We start from the raw sequence: 25,819 nt of genomic DNA, 5'->3' as shown, positions 1-25,819 counted from the left end.
AATTTTAAAATATCCTGTTGATACATTTGTGGAAGATAGTCCATAGTATAGAGAGATAAGAAAGGAAATCCAATTTTGTGATTATTTCAACAGACTAGGTGGTTAGACTGAACTAAGTTGATGGCTATATGACTACATTAGTGTGTAGTACAGATGCAAGAAATATTATGGAAATGGAAATGACATAATTTAGAAACATATTGGATATGTGGAATGAGATTGAGGAGCTATATATGACATCATACTTTTAAACTGAGTTTACTGGGAGGATGCAGCTCTTAAAAAATAGGTAAGTTGAGAAAAAGGTTACATTTGCGGTGGGGACAGAAAATAAATTATGTTGTTGACTTGAATTTTATGTATGACTTGAATTTTATTTTAGTTTTATGTCCAACAGCCTATTGGTGATGGAAAACTTGTGTTTTGGAGAAAAAAAAGAGAATTTGTGTGTTTCTCTCTGCGTGTGTGTGTGTGTGTGTGTGTGTGTGTGCATGTATATATGTATCTGTATATATATACTTGGCATTTTTTATTTTAGAGAAATGATTGGGATTTGATGAAATGCCCAAGTGAAAGTCAAGCCTAGCTTAGAGTCTTGTGATACTCTCAGATTGTTAAAAGTTGTCGTATGGATGAAAATATACCAAAGGAGAAAGAAAAGAGTCAGTCAATCACTATAAAGAAGTATGAAAATTTAATATTATGAAAACCAAGGAAACCAAAGAAAGAAGAAAAACAAAGGACAACAATATTAAATGCTGCAAAAAAGTAAAGAAGAATGGTTAAGGAAAGCCCATCAGATTGAATTAGCATTGAAAAGAGCAGTTATTGCTGAGTAATATGATTAGAAGAATTACAAAGGTTTAAAAGTGTGAAAAAGGAGGAAGTAGAGGTTTTTGTTTTTGTTTTATAAATTGCTAATTGAGCAGTTATTTTTGTCACCCCTCCCTTTCTTTGATGAAAAATAAAATGCATTTTAGAAAGTCTATCCAACTCCTCCTTCCTTCCTTTCAAGCTTTTGGCCTCTTCCGGTCAGTGGAGTGCCTGCTAGCACTGGCTGTGGTGTAAAGATGGCCAAGTCTAAGAATCATACCACCCGTAATCAATCACGAAAGTGGCACAGAAATGGCATCAAGAAACCTAGGTCACAGAGATATGAGTCTCTGAAAGGGGTTGATTCCAAGTTTCTGAGAAACATGCGCTTTGCCAAGAAACACAACAAGAAAGGGTTGAAGAAGATGCAGTCCAACAATGCCAAAGCCATCCAGGCCCGAGCAGAGGCTATCAATGCCCTGAGCACCAAGGACTCCAAGGCCAAGCTCCTCAAGTCCAAGATCCCCAAGGCCAGTGCCCGGCGTGCTGGTCACAAGATGGCCACCAAGCGTCCAGGCCCTAGGATCGGCATCAAACTTCCAGGCCCCAGGGTCACTAAGCCTGACTCTAAGGTTTCCAGAACCACTGACGCCAAGGCCGCCAAGTCCACTGACCCCAAGGCTGCCAAGGCCACCAAACCCACTGACCCCAAGGCTACCAAGCCCACCGACAAGACCAGTAAGTCTGATCCCAAGGCCGCCAAGTCTGTCACCAAGGTCACCAAGTCTGATGCTAAGGCTGCTGAGCCTGCTGAGTCCAAAACCAAAGATGCTGGAGGTAAAATGGCCAGTCTCAAACCTTCAAAATAGATGCATTGGGACCTAAGGACTTGTTTAAATCCTAAACCACCATTTTTCCCCCCAGAGAGGGGATGATTATTCACTATTTTGTACAAATAAAGGAAATGGTGAGTCATAAAAAAAGAAGTCTATCCAAGAGGGCAGCTAGGAGGGTCAATGGATAGAGTGCTGACCTTGAAGTCCAGAAGACTTAAGTTCAAATCTGGTCTCAGACACTTAATACATACTATCTTGGGAGAGTTATTTAAGCCCATTGTCTTGCAAAAACAAAAACAAAAAAAATCTATCTAGATCCTTATTATTCATCAAATCCCTTATTATTCATGTCCAAAAAGTATGTCTTATTCTACATTTTAGGTCTACTGCCTATATCAGAGGCAGTGCAGTGAATCATAATTGGCCCTCTGGAATCTTGGTTACCTCAACCATCTGAACTCTCAAGTCTTTTTTTAGGCTTTTTCAAGGCAAATGGGGTTAAGTGGCTTGCCCAAAGCCACACAGCTAGGTAATTATTAAGTGTCTGAGACCGGATTTGAACCCAGGTACTCCTGACTCCAAGGCCGGTGCTTTATCCACTATGCCACCTAGCCGCCCCCTGAACTCTCAGGTCTTTCAAAGATATCTTTACACTTTTGGTGTTATCATAAGAATAATTCGATGGGTTTTGCTCACTTCAAAATGTGTCAGTATATCCAAGTCTTCTAAATTTATCTAAAACTGTCTTTTTCGTCATTGCTTAATGGCAATATATTGTTTCATTATTTTCATTTACCATGTTTAAGCCCATCCTTAATTGATGTCTCTCACATTTAATATTCTGTTGCAACAAAATGAGCTGCTATAAAAACTTTTTGTATGCTTGTATATTTTGTTCCTTTTACTTTTGCTTGTTTATCTCTTTGGGTAGTAGGCTTTGTTTTAGACCTCTGGATGTAAAATGAGGGGAGATATAGTAAATCATTTAACTTTTCGATTAAAAAAAGGAATACATTCTTCCTTGCTTCCAAATGAAAAGCAAATATTGGAAATAAAATCCCAGCATTTTAAACAGTCCCCAATGGGGGAAATACATATTGAGTATTATATCTTATCTTGCAACTGTAAATACCTTGTAAAATAACAGTTCAAGGTCAGTAAACTGTAGTTATGTCTGGTTTGATTCCTTTCAGTATATTTGGTCACTAGCTTGAAGTACTTCTCTGGGCTAATGGGACTTGAGAGTCATTTTTTTTGAAAGATCAAACCCTAAGGGGTTAAGTGTGATGCTGTGGAAAAACCTCAGAGATCAAATCTTCAGAGCCGAAAATCTACCTTGTGATTTGTACCTAAATCTCACTGCTGAGATTCTTCACAATTTAGTCACTTCCAATATTTTGCACCTTTCCTCTACAAACATGTTTCTCCCTGATAGCTATTTGTAGACAATTTCTTTTTCCAATGCTACTTTGTCACAGTGGTTTATTGAAATGTTTTCCTCTATTTTTAGGACATCTGGGTTTTTCACTGGCCATTGCTACAGAATCATTAACATTAAAATAGCAATTCTCAGAGATTTTATTAAGTGAAGTAATTTGTGCTTTATCTATAGCTAGAAGGCTTGAGAAAGAATTTCTATTTTCAGCTAAGATGGTCATGCCATTGACTTGGCATTGCACTGAATTGGAAAATTCTTGTTACCTCGACAATGTATTTTTAGAACATGAGTGATATAGCTTAACTAAAAAAAAATGAAGTAAAAATATCAGAATGCTTACCTCATTAAAAGGGACAAGCAAACCAAATGAGAGTGGGGGGATTCATAACAGGAAACATATTACAAATAGAAAGAAGAGATATGAATATGAACAGCAAGATCATTTGGAAGAAAGCAAAACTTGTAGGGGATGTCACTACTGAATGAATATTTTTTACCTTCTCATTTGATATAGTACATATTTGATACAGAAAAGCAAAACCTATATAAACTGTTGCCTGGAGTATTCAAGAATTCTGCTGCTTATGTTAACATGAGGATTTGTGAGTGGAACCAGTTGAGGCTAAAGGGATTTTTCACAATGAACAAAGATATAATTTGTTAAGAAGGCAGCAAGAAGCATTTGAAAAAGGATTGGATTTGAAGTTAAAGGACCTTGCTCCAAATCATGAAATTGCTACTTATGACCTCTGGAACACTGAAAACATCACAATCTCTCATGATCTCATTTTTTTTTCAATAACAAAATCAACTGCTTGAATTGAATGATCCTACCTTCCTATGGAAGACTAGCTGCTGCTTCAGTGACTTACTCTACAAACTATTTTGCCACATCACCTACCATTCCATTTAGTCCTACATCTTGGCTCAAAATGAGTCATTACTGTTTATTGCTGTTTGGATTATTTTCTAGATTTGAGTCTTTGCATTTTCCTCCCATTATTCCAAGTACTTATCTCTGGGATTATATAAAAAGTTTAATCCTTTTTAATTTGAATTTTTTAGTATTAAAATTTTCCCCCTTACATGAAAAGATAATTTTAAACATTCATCTTTTTGTAAGTTTTTTGAGTTTCACATTTCCCTACCTTCTTCCCTTCCCTTCCCCTTCACCAAGGCAACAAGTAATCTGATATGGGTTATGATGTACAATCTTGTTTAACTTGCTTCCATATTAGTCATGTTGTAGGAAAAGAATAACAACTAAGGGGGAAAATATATAGAGGAAAGAATCAAGTTTTTAATAAGTAAAAATAATATGCCTTGGTCTGCATTCAGACTCCATAGTTTTTTTTTTTCTCTCAATATGTATGGCACTACAATTAATCTGACATATTAATATTGAATCATTGTCAAACAAACTTTGAATTCTTCCATTCGACAAGTTCTGAATGCATCTACTTTTATTGCCAGTTTGATCTCAGATCTCTGTATTCTTCACAAGAATAATATAAGAGATATTGTCAAAAACTTTTTTTTTTAATTAATGAAGACTATGTCTTTAGAGGCAGTGGATAGAGTACTGGGTCTGGAATCAGAAAGATGTATCTCACTGAGTTCAAGAGACCTGAGGCAAGTCACTTAATCCTGTTTGCTTCAATTTACTTATCTTTTAAATGAACTGGAGAACGACATGGCAAACCCATTCACTCTCTTTCCAAAGAAAACCTCAAATGGGAGTTAAAAAATTCAAATATGACTGAAACAACCACATCTTTAGAATTTTTCCATCATCCATTAATTCATTAATCCTATTAAAAATGAAGCAATTTGATTCGATAATGAAGTGTCTTGATAACATTATGATTACTCTTTGTAATCATTACTTCCTTCTGTTTTCCTGACATTCATCAATCACACCTTTAATTATTTTTCTCCCAATATATTTTAAGGAGTCAAAGGAAAGTTCGATGAATTACATTTTTTTAGATCTTTTTATTTGTTGTTATAAATATAGATGTAATACGTGGTCATCCCATGTGCTTCCCTTCAATTATCCATAATATTTCATGTTATATTAATTACTACTACTAATAATAATAATGATAATTAGTATTTATAAGTATATATCACCTTCTATGTGCCAGGTACTGTTCTATGTACTTTTCAAATATTTCATTTAATCATCACCACAACCCAGGAAGATAAATGCAGTTATTGTCCCCATTTTACAGTTAAGGAAATAAGGTGAACAAAGGGTTAGTTATTTGCCCAAGGTCATATAGCAAGTAAGTATCTGAGGTAGGATTTGAACTCAGGTCTTCTCGATTCAAGGCATGGCATTCTATACATTGTACTATGTACATGCCAGTCACACTTATTTCAGTAGCTGAGACTTAGTTCATCTGAGACATGTGATTTCAATTGTTCAAGTGTAGCTAGTACCTCCTTAGTTATCTTGGGTATCTGCTCCTTCTCAGTCATTTTTCTTCTCCCATTTTCACTTCAAAGACCATTCTCCTTTATAACAAAAACAAAAACAAACAACAAAAAACCAGCAGAAGATTTGAACATCTCTCCTTTCTCTCTGTTGGCAGTTATGGGTTCATTAATCCCAAGCAAAAGTCCTCCCTTGAGTCTCTTTTCTCTCACAAATTAGCTTTAAAAAAATCCTCCCTTTCTTTTACTTTTCCTCACCAAACTCAGTTCATTGTACACTTCCCCTTACTCATAATTTTTTTTAAAGTTCTTGCCTTTTTTTCAGTATTCATGTTCTGTTGCCTGACTTTGTTTTCATTTTCTTCTGTACATTTCTTTTATAATATTAAAAGTGTCTGGTAAGTTGATTGAACATCCACAGTGATTTGTTTAGACAAATCCCATTTTTCCTTCTTGTGATTCTATTTATGACTTCATATCTTCAATGTTAGTTTCTCCAGTGTCTCCTAAGGATTATTTTTTCCCTGAGAGGCAACACAGTTCAGTGGATAGGGAATTTACTAGGCAGTCTAGTAAGTCCCATCTGGCTTTAAATTTTGCTTATTATACCTATTGAATATATGACAGAGGGCAAGTGACTTAACTTTTCAGTGCTCTAGGAAACTCCAAAGGATTCCAAGTTACTGAAAAGTAATCATCTGCTTTGATGGAGAGAATTTTCTCATCCAGGAGTTTCTTATACCTAGGGACCATCCATTTTTTAGTCAATGACATATGCCCATATTACATCTAAAACCTTTGAAATTTGTTTTTGAAAATCTTAAGTACATACCACATTTATTTTGAATTTTGTCTTTTCTGTCACAGTCTCTAAAAGGACCTGGGTCAGCTTCCCCTCCCTCAACAGTGACAATCTTTTTTCTTGCTGAAACCAATTCCTCTTGTTATTGAAAAATGAAACCAGAAAAAAAAAATGGTTGAACATTGCCTTCTTTCCCTTCCATTGAATGGAATGATCACTAAAGCAAGTCAAAAACCTGCTTTTTTACAAAGGACAACTCCAAGAGAAGCCTAGATAATTAATATCAACCATCATTGCCTTTCCTCACAAATTTCTCACATATTTCCTTTGTAATATCCAAAAAAACTAAAGCATTTTGTAATGTCAAAAAATTCCTATTTCTCTGTCCTCTAAGCTTTACCTAAATATTCTGTTATATCTTCTATTGTGTACTACCTGGATTTTCTTTTGAGAATTTTCTTATATTCTTTAATATAAAATCCTAAATTCCAATTTCTATTTTTTGTCTTTTGAATGAAAACTCTAAAGCCATGTTCAGCTCATGAGTTTCTTCTCTCCAGTCTCAGGGATAATTACTCACAAGGTGAAATTTGCCACTTTTCATCCTCTATAACCAAATATTGATGATTTATGAGGGTTTACTATGTCATAACTTTGATGAAATAGATAATTGTTTTGATTTATTTTAATTGTATCTCTAATGGTCTCTGAATAGGCTATTGTATTATTTCCAAAAAGTGGTCATTTGTTTTCCTCTTTGTGAATGCTTATTGTTTCATTTTCTCTTGTTCTATTATAGATTGTATTACTAGATTATATATGTATATATTACATGCATATAATATATAAACAATATATGTATGTATTTGTCATACATATACACACATTAAAAAGAAGCATGTATTTCTACACATACACACATTGTTCTTACATGTATAAGCTCACACACATGCATGTGGATTGTCTGCATTGCACACATGTGTGTGAAGTGTGTGCATATATGTATGAGTGTATTATAAATAGGACCTATATACACATGCACACAAATATAGATGAAATGAATTTCATTTGTCTCTATTCATATTTGAAAAATTTTAGTATTTCCATTACCTAAAATTAAAAAATGTCTAATTTCACCTGAATTTTTGTTTTTAACAGAAATTTATGTTATATTTTATCAAGAGTTTTCTGTACATTTCTTGATATAATCATGTAATTTTACTCTTGACACTTCTCCATAATTTTCCATACTAAACCCTTTGCCTGTTTCCAGTTCCTTTGTATATGGTATCTTCTTTTATTAGAAAACATGTCCCTAAAGTGCAGAGACTATCTTGCTTGAATGCATTTGTAGCTGTAGTGCTTAACACAGTTTTTGGAACATAGTAACTGCTTAATAAATACTCTATTGATGACTGTTATTATCATTATTATAATTATTAGTTTTTATTACTATTTATTATTTAATGAAGTTAGAATGACTTTTTATAGTTGTCCTACTATTCAATCATCCTACCTTCTACATATATTCTAATCTGATCATGGTATAATCCTTTTAATATTTTGCTATTTGATAAATTTAAATGTTTTTGACTATCCAATATAATATTGGTCTATAACTTTATATCTCTACTACCTCAATTTTCAATATCAAGACCATATTTGTTTCAAAGGAGGCATTTATTGTTATTCTTTCCCTGCTTTTTGTTCCAGTGCAGAGTTATCTAGGATATGGCACTGGGATTCCTTCATTGTTTATTATTTTTTTAATTATTTTTCGGGGTCAGCTAGGTGGCGCAGTGGATTAAGCACTGGCCCTGGAGTCAGGAGTACCTGAGTTCAAATCCAGTCTCAGACACTTAATAATTACCTAGCTGTGTGGCCTTGGGCAAGCCACTTAACCCCATTTGCCATGAAAAAAAAAAAACTAAAAAAAATATTTTTCACCAGTTGCATGTATAAACATTTTAACAATCATTTTAAAAACTTTTGACTTTCAAATTCTCTTCCTTTCTCCCTCCTGACCGTCACTGTCATTGAGAAGGTAAGCAATTCAATTTAGACTATGCATGTGTAGTCATGCAAAACATTCTCCTATTAGTCATACTTTAAAAGAAAATATAGACCAGAAAAATCATCAAGAAAATATAGCAGAAACCAAAACAAGCGTCAATCTGTATTCAGACACCATTAGTTTTTTTTATCCCTCTGAGGATGGATATCATTTTTCATTATGAGTCAGTCAGAGTTGTCTTGGATCATTGTAGTGCTAAGAATAGTAAAGTCCTCAATATTCTTACAATATATCTCTTTCTTTGTACCCAGCACATATCACTTTACATCAGCTCATGTAAGTCTTTCCAGGTTTTTCTGAGAACATGTTGTTCATCATTTCTTAAAGCAGAATAGTATTTCATCATAATCACATACCACAATTTGTTCAGTCATTCCCTAATGAATGGGCATCAGCTTAATTTCCAATTCTTTATCACCACAAGGAACTGCTATAAATATTTTTTATAGTTAGAACTCTTTGTCTGTTTTGTTTGTCATCTCCTTTGTAATAATAGACCCAGGAGTGGTATTTCTGAGTCAAAGGTATGCATGGTTTTATGAACCTTTGGAAATATGTCTAAATAACACTACAGATTGTGAATCAGTTCACAGTTCCACCCACAATTTTTCTCCTCCCCTCTATTATATACTTTTTATTTCCTATTATAAGTAAGTATTTAAGTTTTGTTTTAATTTGCATTTATCTAATAAATAGTGAATTAGTGCATTTATTCATATGGTATGGATAGCTTTATTACCATATCTGAAAACTGTTCAGATCTTTTATCATTTGTCAATTGGGGAATGGTTCTTAGTTTTACAAATTTGATTCTGTTCTTTATATCTCTAAGAAATGGAGCTTTTATAAGAGAAACTTGCTTCAAAATTTTATTTCCACAGTTAATATGGCTAACTGTATTTTTCTCCATCCTATTTCTCCCCACTAATACTACTTTCTCTCTCCTTTCATTTTTGTCCCTCAACAAAGTATTTTGCTTCTGACTACTCTCTCCCCAATATTTCCTCCCTTCTATCATAGCTCCCCCATTTTCTTATCCTCTTTCTCTGTGACTTTCCAGTAGAGCAAAATAGAATTCCATACTTAATTGATTATGAATATTATTGTCTTTCATCTACTTCTGATGAGAGTAAAGCTCCCTTGCTTTCCCCTTACCCTTGTATTGCAAAGCAACTGATAGCTGCTATTTTACTTTAATTTTGGATTGGATCAGAGAAGAAATGACTATGAGTCTCAGATTATGAAAGCTAATACATTTAATAAGTGATTCAAATCAAAAGTCTCAGTACAGTCAAAAGTCTTGGTAAGATATGACAGAATAAGATTCTCAAAATTATATCTCTGTAAAACTTTGTCTCTATAAAATTCCCACAAATAACTATAAGATCACAAGTCATAGTAAGATCACCCCACCACAATCAGTCATCAACAGACACAATAAGGTTATCTTGCCATAATCAGTTCCTCCACCTGCAAGGGATCAGCAACATCTGGATAATTCAACTGAGAAATACCAGGAACAGTCCTCCAGTGTCTTTCAGGGAAAATTCCTGGGTTGTAGGAGAGGCTGCAAAGAAATGACCCCCAGATCTTCAGCTTGAATCAGCATCCCAATAAAGAAGGCTGTGCTTGCTAGATAATACAAACTGTGGTGTTATCAGAATCCCAGGAACCAGACGTATGGAAAATAGCTCAAGGAAACTTTATGTTTAGAGAGAAAGGAAAGTTCTCCCTGTGTCTAATCATTTCCCAACCTGCTTATATACTCAGGTTTGAGATTATCTTGTCAGGACAATATGATTTTTTTTTAAACTTCCAATATACCCTTTCACTGTAAAACCTTTTTTTAATGCTCTATTATATGAGGAAATTTACCCCATTTTCCCTTTCTCTTTTCCTTTCTCCCAATGTATTCTTCTCTGGTCCCTTATTTTTTTGTTTTAGATAGCATTCTTTCATATTCAACTCACTCCTGTGAGTATATTCTATATAAGTTATTATGCTTTCCAGAATATCACATTTGAAGTCTTCCATTTCTTTAATGTAGAAGTTACTAAATATTGTGCTATTCTGATTATAGCTCCACAGTACTTGAATTGTTTCTTTCTGACTGTCTGACTGTCTAATTCCTTTCAATATTGGTTCCTTGACCTAGAAGCCCTCGAATTTGGCTATGGAATTCTTGGGAGTTTTCATTTGGGGATCTCCTTCATTTGTTTTTCCAAGTATATGTAGCAGTAGTTATTACCAATCATTTTTTTCTTTGCAAGGTTTTGAGATTTAGTTTATTCTCCCTCCCTCCCTACTTCCCCCCTCCCCCTGACAAAAATTAACCTGATATAGGCTATGTAACCATTTATAACCATGCTAAACATATTGATCATGTTTTGAGAGAAGAATCAGATCATGGTGGAAGAAAGAAAACAATAGACATGAAGAAAAGACACAAAACATAAGACAACTTTTAGAAATTGAAGATAAAAAACTATGATCTTCATTTAAACTCCAGAATTCCTTCTCTGGATATGAATGGTATTTTCCATCAAAAGTCTTTAAAATTATCTTTGATAATTTACTGCTGAAATAAGAAAATCCATCATGGTTAATCATAACCCCTTATTGTCGTTAGTATGTATAATTCTTCTGGTTCTACTTATTACACTAACCATGAATTCATGAAAGTTTATCCAGGTTTTTCTTCATCACAATTGTCAAGTAGTCCAGTATTTTTTTTTAAATTCACTCTTTTGAATCTATTTTTCCATTTCAGTTGTTTTTTTCCAGTTAAATATTTTACATCATCTTTTATTTTTTCATATGCTTGTTTTTGTTTTTTCTTAATTTTTCATAAAGTCATTAGTTTTCAATTTGATCAATTGTAATTTTTAAGGAATTTTTTTTTATTGAGCTTTTGTAACCTCCTCTTCCATTTGATCAACTCTGCTCTTTAAGGTATTATTTCCTCATAAACTTTTTGGAGTTTTTTTAAAACCACTTGGCCTAGTGTTTTTTTAAAGGTATTATTTTCTTTCATCAGTCTCATTTCTCTTCTCAATTTTTCCTCTCCCTCTCTCACTTGATTTTCTAAATTCTTTTTGAACTCTTCCATGTCCTGAGACCAATTCATAGTTTTCTTGGAGACTTTGGACGTAGGAGTTTTGACTTCTTTATCTTCTTCTGAGAGTGTGTTATAATCTTCCTTGTCACATTGCTGTTTTCTAAAGAATTTTCCTGATATTTGCACATTTTCCTAGACTGTTTCTTGATTTTAATTTTTTTTTTTTGTGGAAGTGAGACTCTGCTTCTAGGGTAGAGGACACAATATCCCAAATTCCAGGAGCTTTCAGGAAAACTCAGCTGTTTTTACAGATTTATCTATAGACCTACATAGTTTCAGTATTTCCAAGGTAGTATGATTCAAGGAAAGGTGTATTTACCTCTCTCTCCTAGCTTGTGCTATGGTCATAATACCTAGCCTGGAATTGTGGTGAAAGTTCCAACTTTTCTAGAACTGCAATCTCTGGTGTGCTAGTACTCCTCCTTGCCTCAGGACTGGTATCCAGTACTGTCACCTGAATCTGAGTATGGTCAAGGTCCTGCCTGGGGGCTAGCAAGGAGATCCTGTAATCTCCTTCTGAACAATGGCTCAACCCTCTTCCTGGTAGTCTGTGGATTGAAAGTTCTAGAAGCAGCTGTTGCTATTGTTGATTCAGAGCCTCCCAAAGTCTACTTTAGGTTTGCTGGGGCTGGGTGTGAATGTTAACACTGGTGAGGACTGTGATGGATTGTTTGCCACTCTCACCTAGGTGAAACAGATCTTTCCTTCTGAGATTTTATATTTTGTTGTGCTGAAAAATTGTTTCACTTGGTATTTTGGGGGATTTTACTGCTATAGAATTTGTTTAGATTTTTATTTAAAGTTATCTGTAGGCTTTGGAAGAGAGCTTGGGCAAGTAATTCTATGCTTTTACTCCTCCATCTTGGCTCTGCCTTCCTACATTTTAAAAAATTTATTTTTTTTAACTTTTCTAAATTGAAATATTAAATTAAATTAAAATGTTTAATTTAAGAAATTTTATAATGCATTTAAATTTTAATTTATTTTAAATTCAGTCTTTTACCATTGATATGTCTATAGACATCATCAAAGCAGAATTGTTGACTTGAAATATTTGCTGCATGAACACCTTAAGGAATTGAATATGGAGCCTTCTTTCTGATCCAATTCAAGAATTTCCTAACATAAATATGCAGATGTCTCGTTGTATTTACCTGTTGGTTCTATTAGCTAATTAAATTGAATCCATGATACATTCTTGCTTATTTCAATAGCAAGAGATAAGGGAAGTAAAACAATGTTTCAGTGGAGATAACCAGGAATAGTGCCATCAATTCTGAAACAATACTGAAAGCTAAAGATCTTTATGACTTTACTTAGACCTTGAGACCTATGAAGAAGTTGCCATAATTGAGGCTTGCTGATGTTATAGTTGTCTCAATGATACTATTTGTTTTTTTAATCAAAAAGATTTAATACCTAGAGTCAGATAGAAATTCAGGGATGGGTAAAGAGGATGATGAAAACCTTTAAAAAAAGTATTTAATTTATTTAATAGCTTAGTAAATATTTAACCAAAATAAAGAATACTGTTGACTTTATTCCTTACATTCTTATACATTTTGATCACCATTATTTTTAAAGATCTAGGTGACATTCAAAGTTTAGGTAACTTAAGATCCTTTATTTACAATCTATTTTATATTTTACAATCTAGTAGAAGGAATGGGCAAAAACACAAATAATTGTAATGTAAAACCTCCTAGTTCATCTCTTAATTTGTACTCATACTTACCTGACCTCAGGTAATTCTCCTCTTTAATAGTCCCAGATTCTCTGTGAGTTTCAGCTCATATTCCTAAAGTTCATGGACCCTCACCGGTATGCACCACTAAAATCAACCAATAAACACAATTATCTCTTAGCAATCATTTACTATGTTGGCATAATAGGAACACAAAAATACCTGTTGAAGAGTGGAAACAAATTTATAACACGTGGATAAGGTAAGTCACAATTCTGGAACTGCAGGTCTTACATGTCCTTTCTCTCCTGTGCAATCCTCATAAAGCTTTCTGGAGAGTGGTTATGCCATGGCTGCCACAGTCTGCTCCTTTCCATAATATAATAGTCAATTGCCAGTACTAGCCCTCTGGAGGCCACTGCTGGTTCCGTTCTCTACTGCCAGAGATTCAGCTCATAACAGCAATTTTCTCCCTTGAGAAAGTTTCCCTTAGTTAGCTAATTCCCCTCTTTAGACTTCTGCTTCTTCAAAAAAAGTCATTTGGGTTAAATGATGTCTTAACTTTTTGTCAACTTCAAAAATATTTTAACACAGCAAAGATATGACTCTTTGCAAATCATTTCTTTTAAAATGTTTTATCTTTTTAAATTTGTGAACCACTTCTCAATTACCTTTCCCTAAAGCCTTCCCTGTTATAGTTAAGTACAGTCGAATCTCAGTCATTCTTGGAAAATTATTGCCAAATAACGGAAATGTACATTGAAGTTTTTATTTTTTTTATTTTGTTTTATGGTTTTTGTAAGGCAAAGGGATTATGTGACTTGCCCAAGGTCACACACCTAGGCAATTAGTAAGTGTCTGAGGCTGGATTTGAACTCAGATTCTCCCTACTCCAGGGTTGGTACTCTATCCATTGTACCACCTGCACTGATGTTTTTAGAGAAAATAATGTAAAGCAATATGAGATAGTGTTTATTGTGAAAAGAATTAGAAAAGGTGATATTAAGGTAATACATTTTATTATCTGTTTCCAGGATCCAAAGTTGGGGACAGAGTGCCTGGCAGAATATTTAGAGCAATAAGATCAATATAGAAAAGAAATAAACCCTCTAGTTGTCATAGGCAAGATCACATATTATTGTGCTCTAAGAAAGGATGAGCTCAATTATCTGAGAAAAATATCTTCCTTATCTTCCTGTGTTTTAAAAACTCACTCTCTCCTCACTTGTGTCAAATCTCCCTTTGGTAATTTAGTTTGCTCATGTTCCTATACCTCTCATGTGCTGTGAATTCCCTAGGATCAGCCCAGTTTTAACTCTTTATAACTGACCTTTACTTGACTTTTCTTTCCTTCTCTATTACTTATTCTTTGCTGCCCCTGCTATTTTTCTTTCTCATTCTCTCTCTCATTCTCTCATTCTCATCCAATGCCTTTATCTTCTCTTTCCCTTGATTTGTTAAACAAATTAATATAATATAATATGATATATCATGATATGATATGATATGACATGACATGATATGATATAATTAATATAATATAATAATATAATATAAATGATGATATAACAATCAATATAATATAACAAATAATATTATATGACATAATATAATTAATATATGATATAATATATAATATAATATAATAAATGTGTGTATAAACCTTTTTTAATCCCTAAATTCTTCTAGTTCAGAGCAGTCCTTTTGTGAATTCATTCAGTTATTCTTCAACCAAAAGCTAGCCCCCAACATTTTTATTTTTCCTTAAAGGTAGCCTTTACTAGGGGAGGGGGAGGGGAAAAGGGAAGAATACATGATAACTTTATTATGCCTTCAAATGGAAAAGAAAGTTGTACATAATAGGCTTTGCTGTTTCATGTATGATCATCTTTTTAACAAATATACTATTATTGAAATTTGGACAATTATTCCAAAAATTAAGAATATTTTTGTATAAGTGATTGCTGTAGCTTAAGTAGAGACACCAAGGTTGGGACAAGGTAAGGGAAGAAACACAATAAAGGAAGCACCTTAATATTGCTTCCTCTCCTTCCCAACTTCACTGTTACCTTGCCAGGGCTCTGGAATTCAATGTGTCAGATCCCCTTGGCCTATATACTTTTTCTATATTAGATTAGTCCAGGACTGTGGGAAAGGATCAAATGATTTAGACTTAGGTGCAGAACATCTCTTAATCATGTTTGATAAACTTTTTTTAACCTTCAATGACCCAGAAAGTTATCAGTTAGTAAAATTTATAGGGGGTTAATATTTCAAGCATGGAAAGTTACTGATAGATTTTAGAAAAATGGAAAGAGTGTTCTGGGCTAGAAAAACAAAAGGAATGTATAGAGATCAGGGTCAGCTTGTCACAAAGAAGACTGGCACACTCACTAAAGCTTTTTTTCAATTAGAATAGTATTTAAGAGAATGGGATCAATATGCAAATTGCATTCTTGACTCAAAAAATGTCCTTGAAAAGGGCTTTCTGTACAATTAGGAAATCCTGTAATTCAAAAAGTATCTTTGTGATAGATGTTAAAATCTAATGAAAACAATGTTTTCTCTCCCATATAACCTGAAGCATATATTTTTGATATATATTGGACCCTTCCCATGGGGCAGGGACTTTATATTTGCTCTGTGCACAAGCACAAAATATCCCCTTCTTATTCTTTTTTCTGCACCTGACTTTCCACACTTTGATGCCATGTCCCTATGTAAGTGCTTCACCCCCATCCTTCTCCCCACCCAGTTTTCATATCCCTTATGAGTGTTGTCTTTCCCAAATAGAATGTTAGATCCTTGAGGGCAAGGATGAACTTTCTTAATACTCATATTTGTATATTTGTGCTTAGCACATTTATTTTTATAGGTACATAGTAATGCAATGTCTGGCTTTTACTGGTTCTAATACTATAAAATAAATAGTTCCCCTATGATAATGAAATTGAAATTGAACAAAATGGCAGTATAATTTCATTTAAAATATTAAATTTGTTATGAAAATGTAAAGTGTTTAAAGTAATCTATAAGTCTTTGATTTCACTGTTTCTTGTTTTCAAAGAGTTAGATTTGTCCTAAGGATATTCTATTAGAATTCCAGAGCCTTTGTATGGGGGTTTGTAAAAGTAAGTAGACTAGAAATAGATTAAATAGAAATAATGAAAGCCATTGATAATTTAACTTGATCTCAGTCAGAACAAGTGAGAGACTAATTGAGAGCAACAGTATCACATTTACAAGAGAAGTCCATGAAAACAATGAATTTTTAAAAATCTGAGTTGCACAGTGATTAAAATAATCAGGAAATAATTTTTTAAAGATGTAAACACTGAAGTTTCAAAACAGGACATAAATTCTAGTAGATAAAAGTCTTCTGATTTGTGGCTTCTCCAGACAGTATAATTATATATCTACTACAACAACAAAAAAATTGTAGAGGTTACTCCAAATCAATTAGACCTTTTCACAATATTTAATTATTCTACCAATAAGTATTTTTAAGTCCATTCTTTATGGATTGTGCTGGTTTAGATGGATTGGAGAGAGAATGAGATAAATCAAACATAATCTGTGCCCTAAAGGAGTTTACAATCTAGAAGAGGAAGCTTAGGTGTGTATCCAGAAAAAAAAAAATTATATGTTACAGCACGCATAAGAGGAATGTAAAATGCTCTTTTATTAAATAAAGATGAAGGAAATGATGAATTTCAATATTCAATTGAGTGAGCACGCCTCAATCTGTCAATATTGTTGAAAAAGATTTAAGAGACTAAGGATTGTTCTCCAATCTGTGGCAGACTAGATGCTTGTTTTTCTTTTTTGAAGTCCCAACCTCTGTTAGGTAAGTTATGGATAATGATAGGATAAAAATATTAAATGACATTCAGGTAGAACTTCAAAAGTTGAAAACTACTTTCCAATATGTTATTTTATATGAGACTAACAAACTATGACAGTGGAAAGGACATTGAACATATTGACATAGGACCACTGATTTCACCAGTCATATTCTGATTCATGGGTGAATTGAATTTAAGTGAGTTAGAGTTGAACAAAGTCTTCACCCTTTTTCTTTCAGAGCCCTCTAAATTACTGAGGATAATGGCAAGACAAAAGTCAAGATGACTGGTCATGGTCTGGCATATAGTGGATGGATTTGGCATTTTCGATGTCTGAGCAAGCTCTAAGTGCTCCATAGGACTTGCTTTAAGTTACCTTCATGGGCATTGGAACAACCTTTTCTCACTTGCCCATTCTGCTGAGAGAAGTCTTTGCATGTGTGAAGTATATACCCATCTAACTTGTTGACAGATTTGAATTCTATTGTTAGCCAGTTTGATTTTGCCTGTCTGATGACATGGTTTACTGAGGTGTTACCTCTGCGCATACTTTAATTTCTGGAGTCAGACTTGAGAGTTGGTTGCAGATAGAAACCAAAGGTAGATGAAGGACTCAACAAGCACTCATACCAGAGGTCCTAGTTCTCTTTGGAGAGTACATACACCTCTTGCAAACACATACATAAATACACTCCTATATACATGTTAATGTATATACATTTACATCTATAATATACTCAATGATGTATAAATATATGCACACATATACATAAGGTTCATATCATCTAAAATATATATAAATTTTGTCTCCCTTTCTCTCTTTAATAACAAAAATTGGGGCAGTTAGGTAGCACAGTGGATAGAACATTGGTCCTGGAGTCAGCAGGACCTGAGTTCCAATCCAGCCTCAGACACTTAATAATTGCCTAGCTATGTGGCCTTGGGCAAGCCACTTAACCCCACTGCTTTGCAAAAATAAAAAAAATAAATAACAAAAATGAATCTTCCCACTGTATCAAGGTCACTGGATGGCACCAACATCCTCAAGTGGAAGATTCACAAGCTTTGTGGAGGTCTTTAGTATAATTGTTAAGACATAAAGTCCTGAGTTGGGAGAAGCTGCTACTCTTAAAGGAATTTCTGATTGCCAATCCTCCATCTCTAGGGACCAGGACATGAATCACATCCTGAACTGAGGGCCCTCCCTTGATCGACAAGTGCAGAAGCAACTTTATCATATTCTACCTTCTGATTATGGAATTGTTCCCCCAAATTCCACTATGGTTCTGGTTGGATGAGGCCCCAGGCAAGAATGATGAAAACTCAGAAAAAATCAATAATGCATATGTTAATCTAATTCTGTTTGTTCTTTGTTGAAAACAAATACTGGACATTAACAAATAGTGGACTAATTCTGTGTGTCCTTTATTAGGATAAACTCCGGAGGGTAACACACATTAGTTTAATTCTTTATTAAGGTCGAAGTCAGTAGTAAATACATATATTTGCATATATCTGTGTTATAAGCACAACAATTTGGGATCTAGATAGAACTCTTCCTTTTCAAATGTCTAAATTAATTCTTTCACTACTTCTTCCTAATAGTTTTCCATATATTACATCATTGACAAATTGCTTAACATGTTTAAAATTCCATTTTTACACTTTGGCTTACTGTTGCATCAACATGAATCTGCTTAGATATGCAGGGAGGCGACCTCAGACAGGGGGAAGGGCACTGGACTTATTGATTCAGGACATGAATTCAAGTCCAGACTCTATCCCTTACTGCATATGCAATTTTTAACAAATTCCACACTGCTCTGAAGTTCAGTTGCATCATGTTTAAATGAGGAAATGATAGTGAATGACCTCTACTACCTTCCAGTTCTACAATTAGTATCTCCATTTCATCTCTTAATTTTTATGATATCTTAGAGAAGAAAATGAAGCAAATTTTGAACTGTTTTTTCCAAGTCTATTTTAAGCTTAGCACATCTAAACTATAACTGCAGCATTATAGTTAAAAACCCCAAAGCAGATTTTGTACCCAAAAAACATAGTTTAGCCAAGAAATGCACTGTTTCTTTATCTTTATAGTACTGACTTGTTATCAGGTTGGCCAGGCATGAAAATTAAGCCACTAAAAATGTAAATGGGGGACTTGGAGATAAAGATAAGGAAATGACAGATTTATTAAACAATTGTTTTCTTTATGTCTTTGAACAAAAGGAAGAAGATTAAAAGCTCCTTGACACAAAACTATATTTCCTGCTGCAGAACAGGATGAATTAGGAAGCCAAAATGAAAGAAACACCGAACACATCATCTATATTAATGCGTCTAAAGCATTTGGAGCAAAGGACATATATCTATTAGCAAGAATAGTACCAAACATAGAAAGAGACAAAGTTTTGTTTTGTTTTTTTTAAAGAATTGTGGTCATGCTACTTAAGGCCAGAAAGTGGTAAGGATTATAATGAATGTTACAAGAATCAAAGGGAGAAAGTTTCCTATGTGAATACCAATATTACATTCCAAGCTTAAAAAATAAAATATTTGCTATCTGAAACAGAAAACAAAATGGAAAGATATTTAGTCTATGTTTACTCATTGAAATTTCATACACACATACAGCCAAAATGTGATGTTTGTGTTTCTAAATAGACGCAAGATATGTTTATTTAACTATAATAAAGGAAAAGCTAATTCTTTAATCAATAATTTCTAGGTTTGGCCTATGTTTCAATAAACAGCCAAATTTTTCCAAACATTCTATTGTTTGACATGTCTAAATCACCTAGGAAGATGATCGCATATTTCATCTTTAATTTTTCAACAAGTATCAAGTGCCTAAATTATACAAATAACTGGTTATTGTCAAGGATATTAAGAAATATAAGAAAGTGTCTCTGCTTTGTATAAACTAAGATTCAGGACATGGAGGCAAACTGAAACACATGATATACACATATACATATGTGCACATAGTATTTATAGGTGTGTACACAAATCTATTTGTAGATACACATGGACATACATGTATATTAATAAATATATACAAATGTATACACACATACACATAATATATATATATATATATATATATATATATATATATATATTCCATATTTAAAGGAAAACTTTGAGGTCATATATACCAATTACCTTATCAGAAAACAAACTGAGTAAAAAATAATTAATTTACCTAAGGGCAAAAATAACAAAGTGACAAATCAGAATTTGTACCCAGATTTCAAATTTAAAATTAATTATTATTTTCATTGTATCATATTTACTTTTTGTCAAGGGAATTTAGTTTGAAAACCAAAATGAAAAAAATAATGGAGTAATCCAGAAAAAAGAGAGAAGTATAGCCTATAATAATTAAGGACGGCATATTTTATTTAGATTTTCATATTAATCAAATTATCTGAGTATATACTGTCAATTAAAGTCTTTTTTTTCCTACAGGGAGAAGTTTAGCACTGAAAAAAGCACTTTGTTGAAATGAAAACAATTTTTCAACTGTTAAAGGATGTAAGATATCTCTGTCGTTATTGATGAACATGTTTTGATACATCTAGAGGGTAAGTTTAATAAAAATGACTAAAATATGTATGTGAAGAAACATAGTATTCATATATGATTTGATGATTTTGTTAATAGAAAATAAACCACGACAAAAATATAGACAGGTCATCTTGTAAAAAATCAGCCATTCTAATTTTTTTTTTTATTTTACATTTTTGCAAGGCAAATAGTGTTAAGTTGCTTGCCCAAGGCCACATAACTGTCTAAGGCCGGATCTGAACTCAGGTACTCCTGACTCCAAGGCCAGTGCTTTATCCACTGTGCCACCTAGCCACCCCTCCCCAACCACTCAAAATTTCAATAAGGCTTTTTAATTTAGTTAAGATTTTATACCCCTTGATACAACCTGTTAATTCATTTTCCAATTCTTTCTTCCATAGTTCTAATTCCTTTTTTTAAAAAAATGTTTATTTATTTTATATTATTCCAATAATCTTATTGTGAGAATAATCCTAAACCCCCCTCCCTCCCCCCATAAAAAAAATGAGAAACCTCAAGAATAGTGAGAGAGAATAAACAGTGTACTTCAGTCTGTGTTCAGATTACATTGGCTCTGTCCTTTGGATGAGTTGTCTTCCCCATCATAGCCAGCAGAAACTTTGCTTCAATATTTTTCCCCACAGTTGCTATCATTAACTGTATTTCCCTCCACTGTATTCCTTCCCACTCTCATCTATTCCATTCTTTCTCTCTTTTCATCCTGTACCTGTTCTGAAGTGTGTTGTATCTGAGTACACTCTCCCACGATCTTGCCTCTCTTCTATCACTTTTTATCCCCTTCCGTCCCCTTGTTCCCCCATATCCCATCCCTTTCCTCTAATTGGGTAAGATAGATTTCTATAACCTATTAAGTGTGTATGCTATTTCCTTTCTGAGCCATTTGGGATGTGAATGAAGAATCACTCATTCCCCCTTGTCTTCCCCCATTCCACTTCATTGTAAAAACTTTCTCTTGACTCTTAACATGAAATATCTTAGCACCTTCTTCCTCACCTATCTCTTCCTCCAAGTACTTTCCTTTATCACCAATTGACTCCATCTTTTTACTATATTATACCATTATATTCAGCTATTCCCTGTCTTGTCTATATATGCTCCTTCTAACTGCCCTTATAAATGAGAAAGTTCATATGAGTTTTCAATATCTTTCTGATGAAGTGATACAAGAAGTTCAACATCATTAAATCCCTCATAATTAGTCCTTCTCACCCACCTCTCTATGGTTCACCTGAGTCCTATACTTGGAGATCAAAGTTTCTGTTCAGCTCTGTTTCAATAACAAAGTTTGAGAGTTGCCTGTTTCATTGAAAGTCCATCTTAGGGGCAATGGTTAGAGCACTGGTCCTGGAGTCAGGAGTACCTCAGTTCAAATCTGGCCTCAGACACTTAATAATTACCTAGCCGTGTAGCCTTGGGCAACCCACTTAACCCCATTGCCTTGCAAAAAACTAAAAAGTCCATCGTTTTCCCCTGAAACAGGATGTTCATTTTTGCTGAGTAGTTGATTCTCAGTTGTAAATCAAGATCTTTTGCCTTCTGAAATATCATATTCCAATCCCTATGAGTCCATAATGTAGACGTTGCCAGATCCTGGGTAATCCTGACTACAGAGCCACAGTAGTTGAATTTCTTATTTCTGACAGCTTTTAGTATTTTTCTCTTTGACTTGGGAGTTTTGGAGTTTGTCTGTAATATTCCTGGAAGTTTTTCTTTTGGGATCTCTTTCAGGAGGTGAATGGTGAATTCTCAATTTCTATTTTACTCTGCTTCTAGGTTCTCAGGGCATTTTCGCTGTATTATTTCTTGAAAAATGAAGTCTAGGCTCTTTTCCTGGTCATGAATTTCAGGTAGCCCAATAATTGTTAAATTCTTTCTTCTGGATCTGTTTTCAAGGTTGATTGTTTTTCCAATGAGATATTTCACAATTTTGTTTAATTTTTTTTGTTGTTGAGTTTTATTTCTTCCTGATTTCTTGCAAAGTCTTCACCTTCCTTTAGTTCCATTCTACATTTGAAAGAGTTATTTTCTTTGGAAAGTATTTTTTTATCTCTTTTTTCCCAGTTGTCCATTTCTGCTTTTTAAGGCATTCTTCTCCTCATTTGCTTTCTGTGCTGCCTTTTCCATTTGGCCTAAAATGGTTTTTAATATTTTATTCTCTACTTTTTTTTGTATTTCATCAAGTTACTGACTTGTTTTTTCATGATTTATCTTCATAGCTCTAATTTCTCCTCCCAGTTTTTCCTCCAACTCACTTAATTGCTTGTAAAAGTCTTTTTTGAGGTCATCCATAGCCATTTTCTATGTCTCTTGGAGGTTTTCTTTAAAGAAGCTCCACTTTTGTCATCATCTGAGTAGGAATTTTGATCCTCCATGGGACCAAAATAATTTTCTAGGGTCAGATTCTTCTTTTTCTTTTGTTTGCTCATTTTTCTCAGCCTATGACTGATTTACCACACTTCCAAGGCTTTGGGTCTTTTGGGGGGGATAACCCACAGAGACCTTACTTCCTCCAAGTTCTCATGAGAGGATCTGGCTGCTCTTTTGCCTGTATTCAGGCCCTCCCCTCTGTCCTGGAGCTGTGAGGATGGTCTCTGCTCAACTATGGTGGTATTGTGGGTGCGCAGACTGATCTAATTCCTTTAATATTTACATTTATTCATTCTCAAAGAATTCTGTCCTGTACTCTCTTCTCTTCTCCCTTTATATTACTTTCCTTGGTGATCTCATGAATTTCCATGGATTTGACTATTATTTGTATTCTGATAGTTCTCTAATTTATCTAACTCACAGCAATGTTTCTTTTGGTCTCTATTCATGTATTTCTACCTTCCTTTCAGACATTTCCAGCTGGATGTTCAGTAGACTTTTTTTAACTTAACATGTTAAAAACAGCATTCATTTTCTTTCTAAATAAATTCTACCTACCTCTTATCTTCCTTACTACTATAGAGCTAATATCTTTCAGTTAGTCTCTCAGGCTCACAACCTAGGTTTCACCATTAACTATGACTCTCATCTATGTCACCAGACATATTCTATTTATTTTCAAGGCCTGTCAATTTCACTTCTTTGACATTACTCAAATATGCCCCCTTCTCTCTTCTGAAGCTAGCAAACTAGAATGGAGCAAATAGAAGTGCAAAGCATCATAATAAATATTAAAATATATTAAACATATAAAAATATTAAAGCAAAATCAAAAGACTGAATTATAAGATAATGGTGATATTAAATGTGGGGGAGAGAACATTAAAGGAAATCCAGATAGAACAAGATATGCATAATTATACTTTTTTATTTTTGGTTTTATTATGACTTTATCCATATTCATATTGTTCATATTGTTCCCCTCACCTTGGAATTGTTTCTCACCTTGAACTCTTCTTTTATTAAGTCTAATCATATGGTACAATCCAGTTCGTGTGTCATTTCTTACATGAACCCTTCCCCTTATATCAGTTGAAAGTGATTTCTCTGAATTCTTATGTCTTTGTTCTTCATATTTCTTTTAGCAGCTGTAAGTTGTTGCCTGATATTATGTCTCAATATAGTGATATAATATCCTTGATTTGCAAGTAAATTATAAACAATTGCAGGCAAGCTTTATATTGCTATTTCCTGAGAATAATTTGAGACATATGTGAACTTGATCCTATGAATTTAAAGGGCAGTCACATGGAAGAAGGATTGTTATTTTAATTTGTCTCAAAGGGCAGAATAGGAGAAAGACTGGAAGTTGAAGAAAGATAGATTTAGAAGCTATGCAAAAAACCTTACTAACCACTTGAGGGTGCTTGAACTATTCTAGGAGGTAGTACATAGGTACAAAATACTATTGTATTTTTCAATATTATGTTGCCTCCTTGATAATATGAATCATGTTATTATTGACTTTTTATCATTATATATAAAAGAGTATTTGGAACTCAATAAATGCTTGTTGATCAATTTCTTGGTTGTAAAAATGTTCCCATTATATGGAAATATTTAAGCAAAACCTAGATTAATATCAGGTCAGATTGTGTTAGAGAGTATTGCTTTATAACTACATATTGAATATTGCTTCTGAGTTTCTTCTCAATGATGAGATTATTTGATCATGGATCTCTGTCTCTCCATCAGAGCCTAAAATTGCACTTTTCACATGATTATACAGGGAACCCTTGATTTATATGGTAATTAAGATAGTGGAATTTAAAAAGGCAGAAAGAAAGCAGGACATTTTTAGGGAAAAGGTACTAGAATAACTTTTGCAATTATCTAGAAATAGCATAACACATCTTATGATGTTATCTATTCCCTTTTAAAGACTGAATGAAGACACTTTCATTGAAATTTGCAAATATGGTTTTCTAACATAGATAATTTTTTCAAATACTTAGTTGAGTAATCTTAAAAAAGACTACTTTGTTGAAAACAATTATAGAGTGGTTAATTCAACAATAGTAATACAGTACCCATTTTATAGCTTTATAAATCAAATTCATAACCTCTGGGATGTATGTTTCTGTACTGTTATTTTTACTTTTGTATGTGCATGTATTTGCCTGAGAAATAGTTCCTTGCACAAACCCTTTCTCATTTAAATAAAATGCTATCAGAAGTAGGAAAACAACAGCAATAACAGAATATCTACATGTAGCTGCTACAATTTTTTCTCTCCCTCTTCTTTATATTTTTTCACTATTGAGCAATGTTAAGTAACTTTTCTACCTATCTTCTCACAGTAAATGAAAAAAGAGATAAAGAGGAGAGATAAAGAAAGAAAGGAGAAAGAAAATAAAATCATGCAAAATTATTTATAAGGATGTTAAAATGATTTCATTAAACTGATGAATAGAGAGCATAAAAATAATTTTAAACAGATAACTAAATCATATGGTCTCTCTGCCATTTTATTTTAGCAAGAAAAATTAAATCATGGATAATATTTCAATCAGAGAAACCTCCAAAGTCATACAAATAGGATTCTTTATCATGAAGTTCTCAAGACTTTATTTCCCTAACAAACAATCAAGGGATTAATAGTGTGCTATTTATTTATTTTTAATTTCTTGCTCATCAATATTTCAAAGTTTCAGTCGTATTAAGAGCTTAATTTTAATGACACCTCAGAAAACCAAGTGAAGATGATTGTCTAATAAGCTGCTAGGTTTCAGAGTCTGAAGTTTAAGAA

General features: G+C 33.4%; 1 protein-coding gene across 1 annotated transcript; it reads left to right on the top strand.

The window, feature by feature from the left end:
- The first annotated feature begins 1,070 nt into the window (after window positions 1-1,070).
- Window positions 1,071-1,682, top strand: LOC141516169 (uncharacterized). Its single transcript, XM_074227414.1, has one exon. The coding sequence runs from the start codon at window positions 1,071-1,073 to the stop codon at window positions 1,680-1,682; it is 612 nt and encodes a 203-aa protein (XP_074083515.1).
- The last annotated feature ends 24,137 nt before the right edge of the window (window positions 1,683-25,819 follow it).

The sequence above is a fragment of the Macrotis lagotis genome, chromosome 3 (assembly GCF_037893015.1).
Source record: "Macrotis lagotis isolate mMagLag1 chromosome 3, bilby.v1.9.chrom.fasta, whole genome shotgun sequence".
Classification (NCBI taxonomy): Eukaryota; Metazoa; Chordata; class Mammalia; order Peramelemorphia; family Peramelidae; genus Macrotis; species Macrotis lagotis.
Note: the sequence above shows the minus strand (reverse complement) of the source record. Positions and strands in the feature narration are given on the sequence as shown.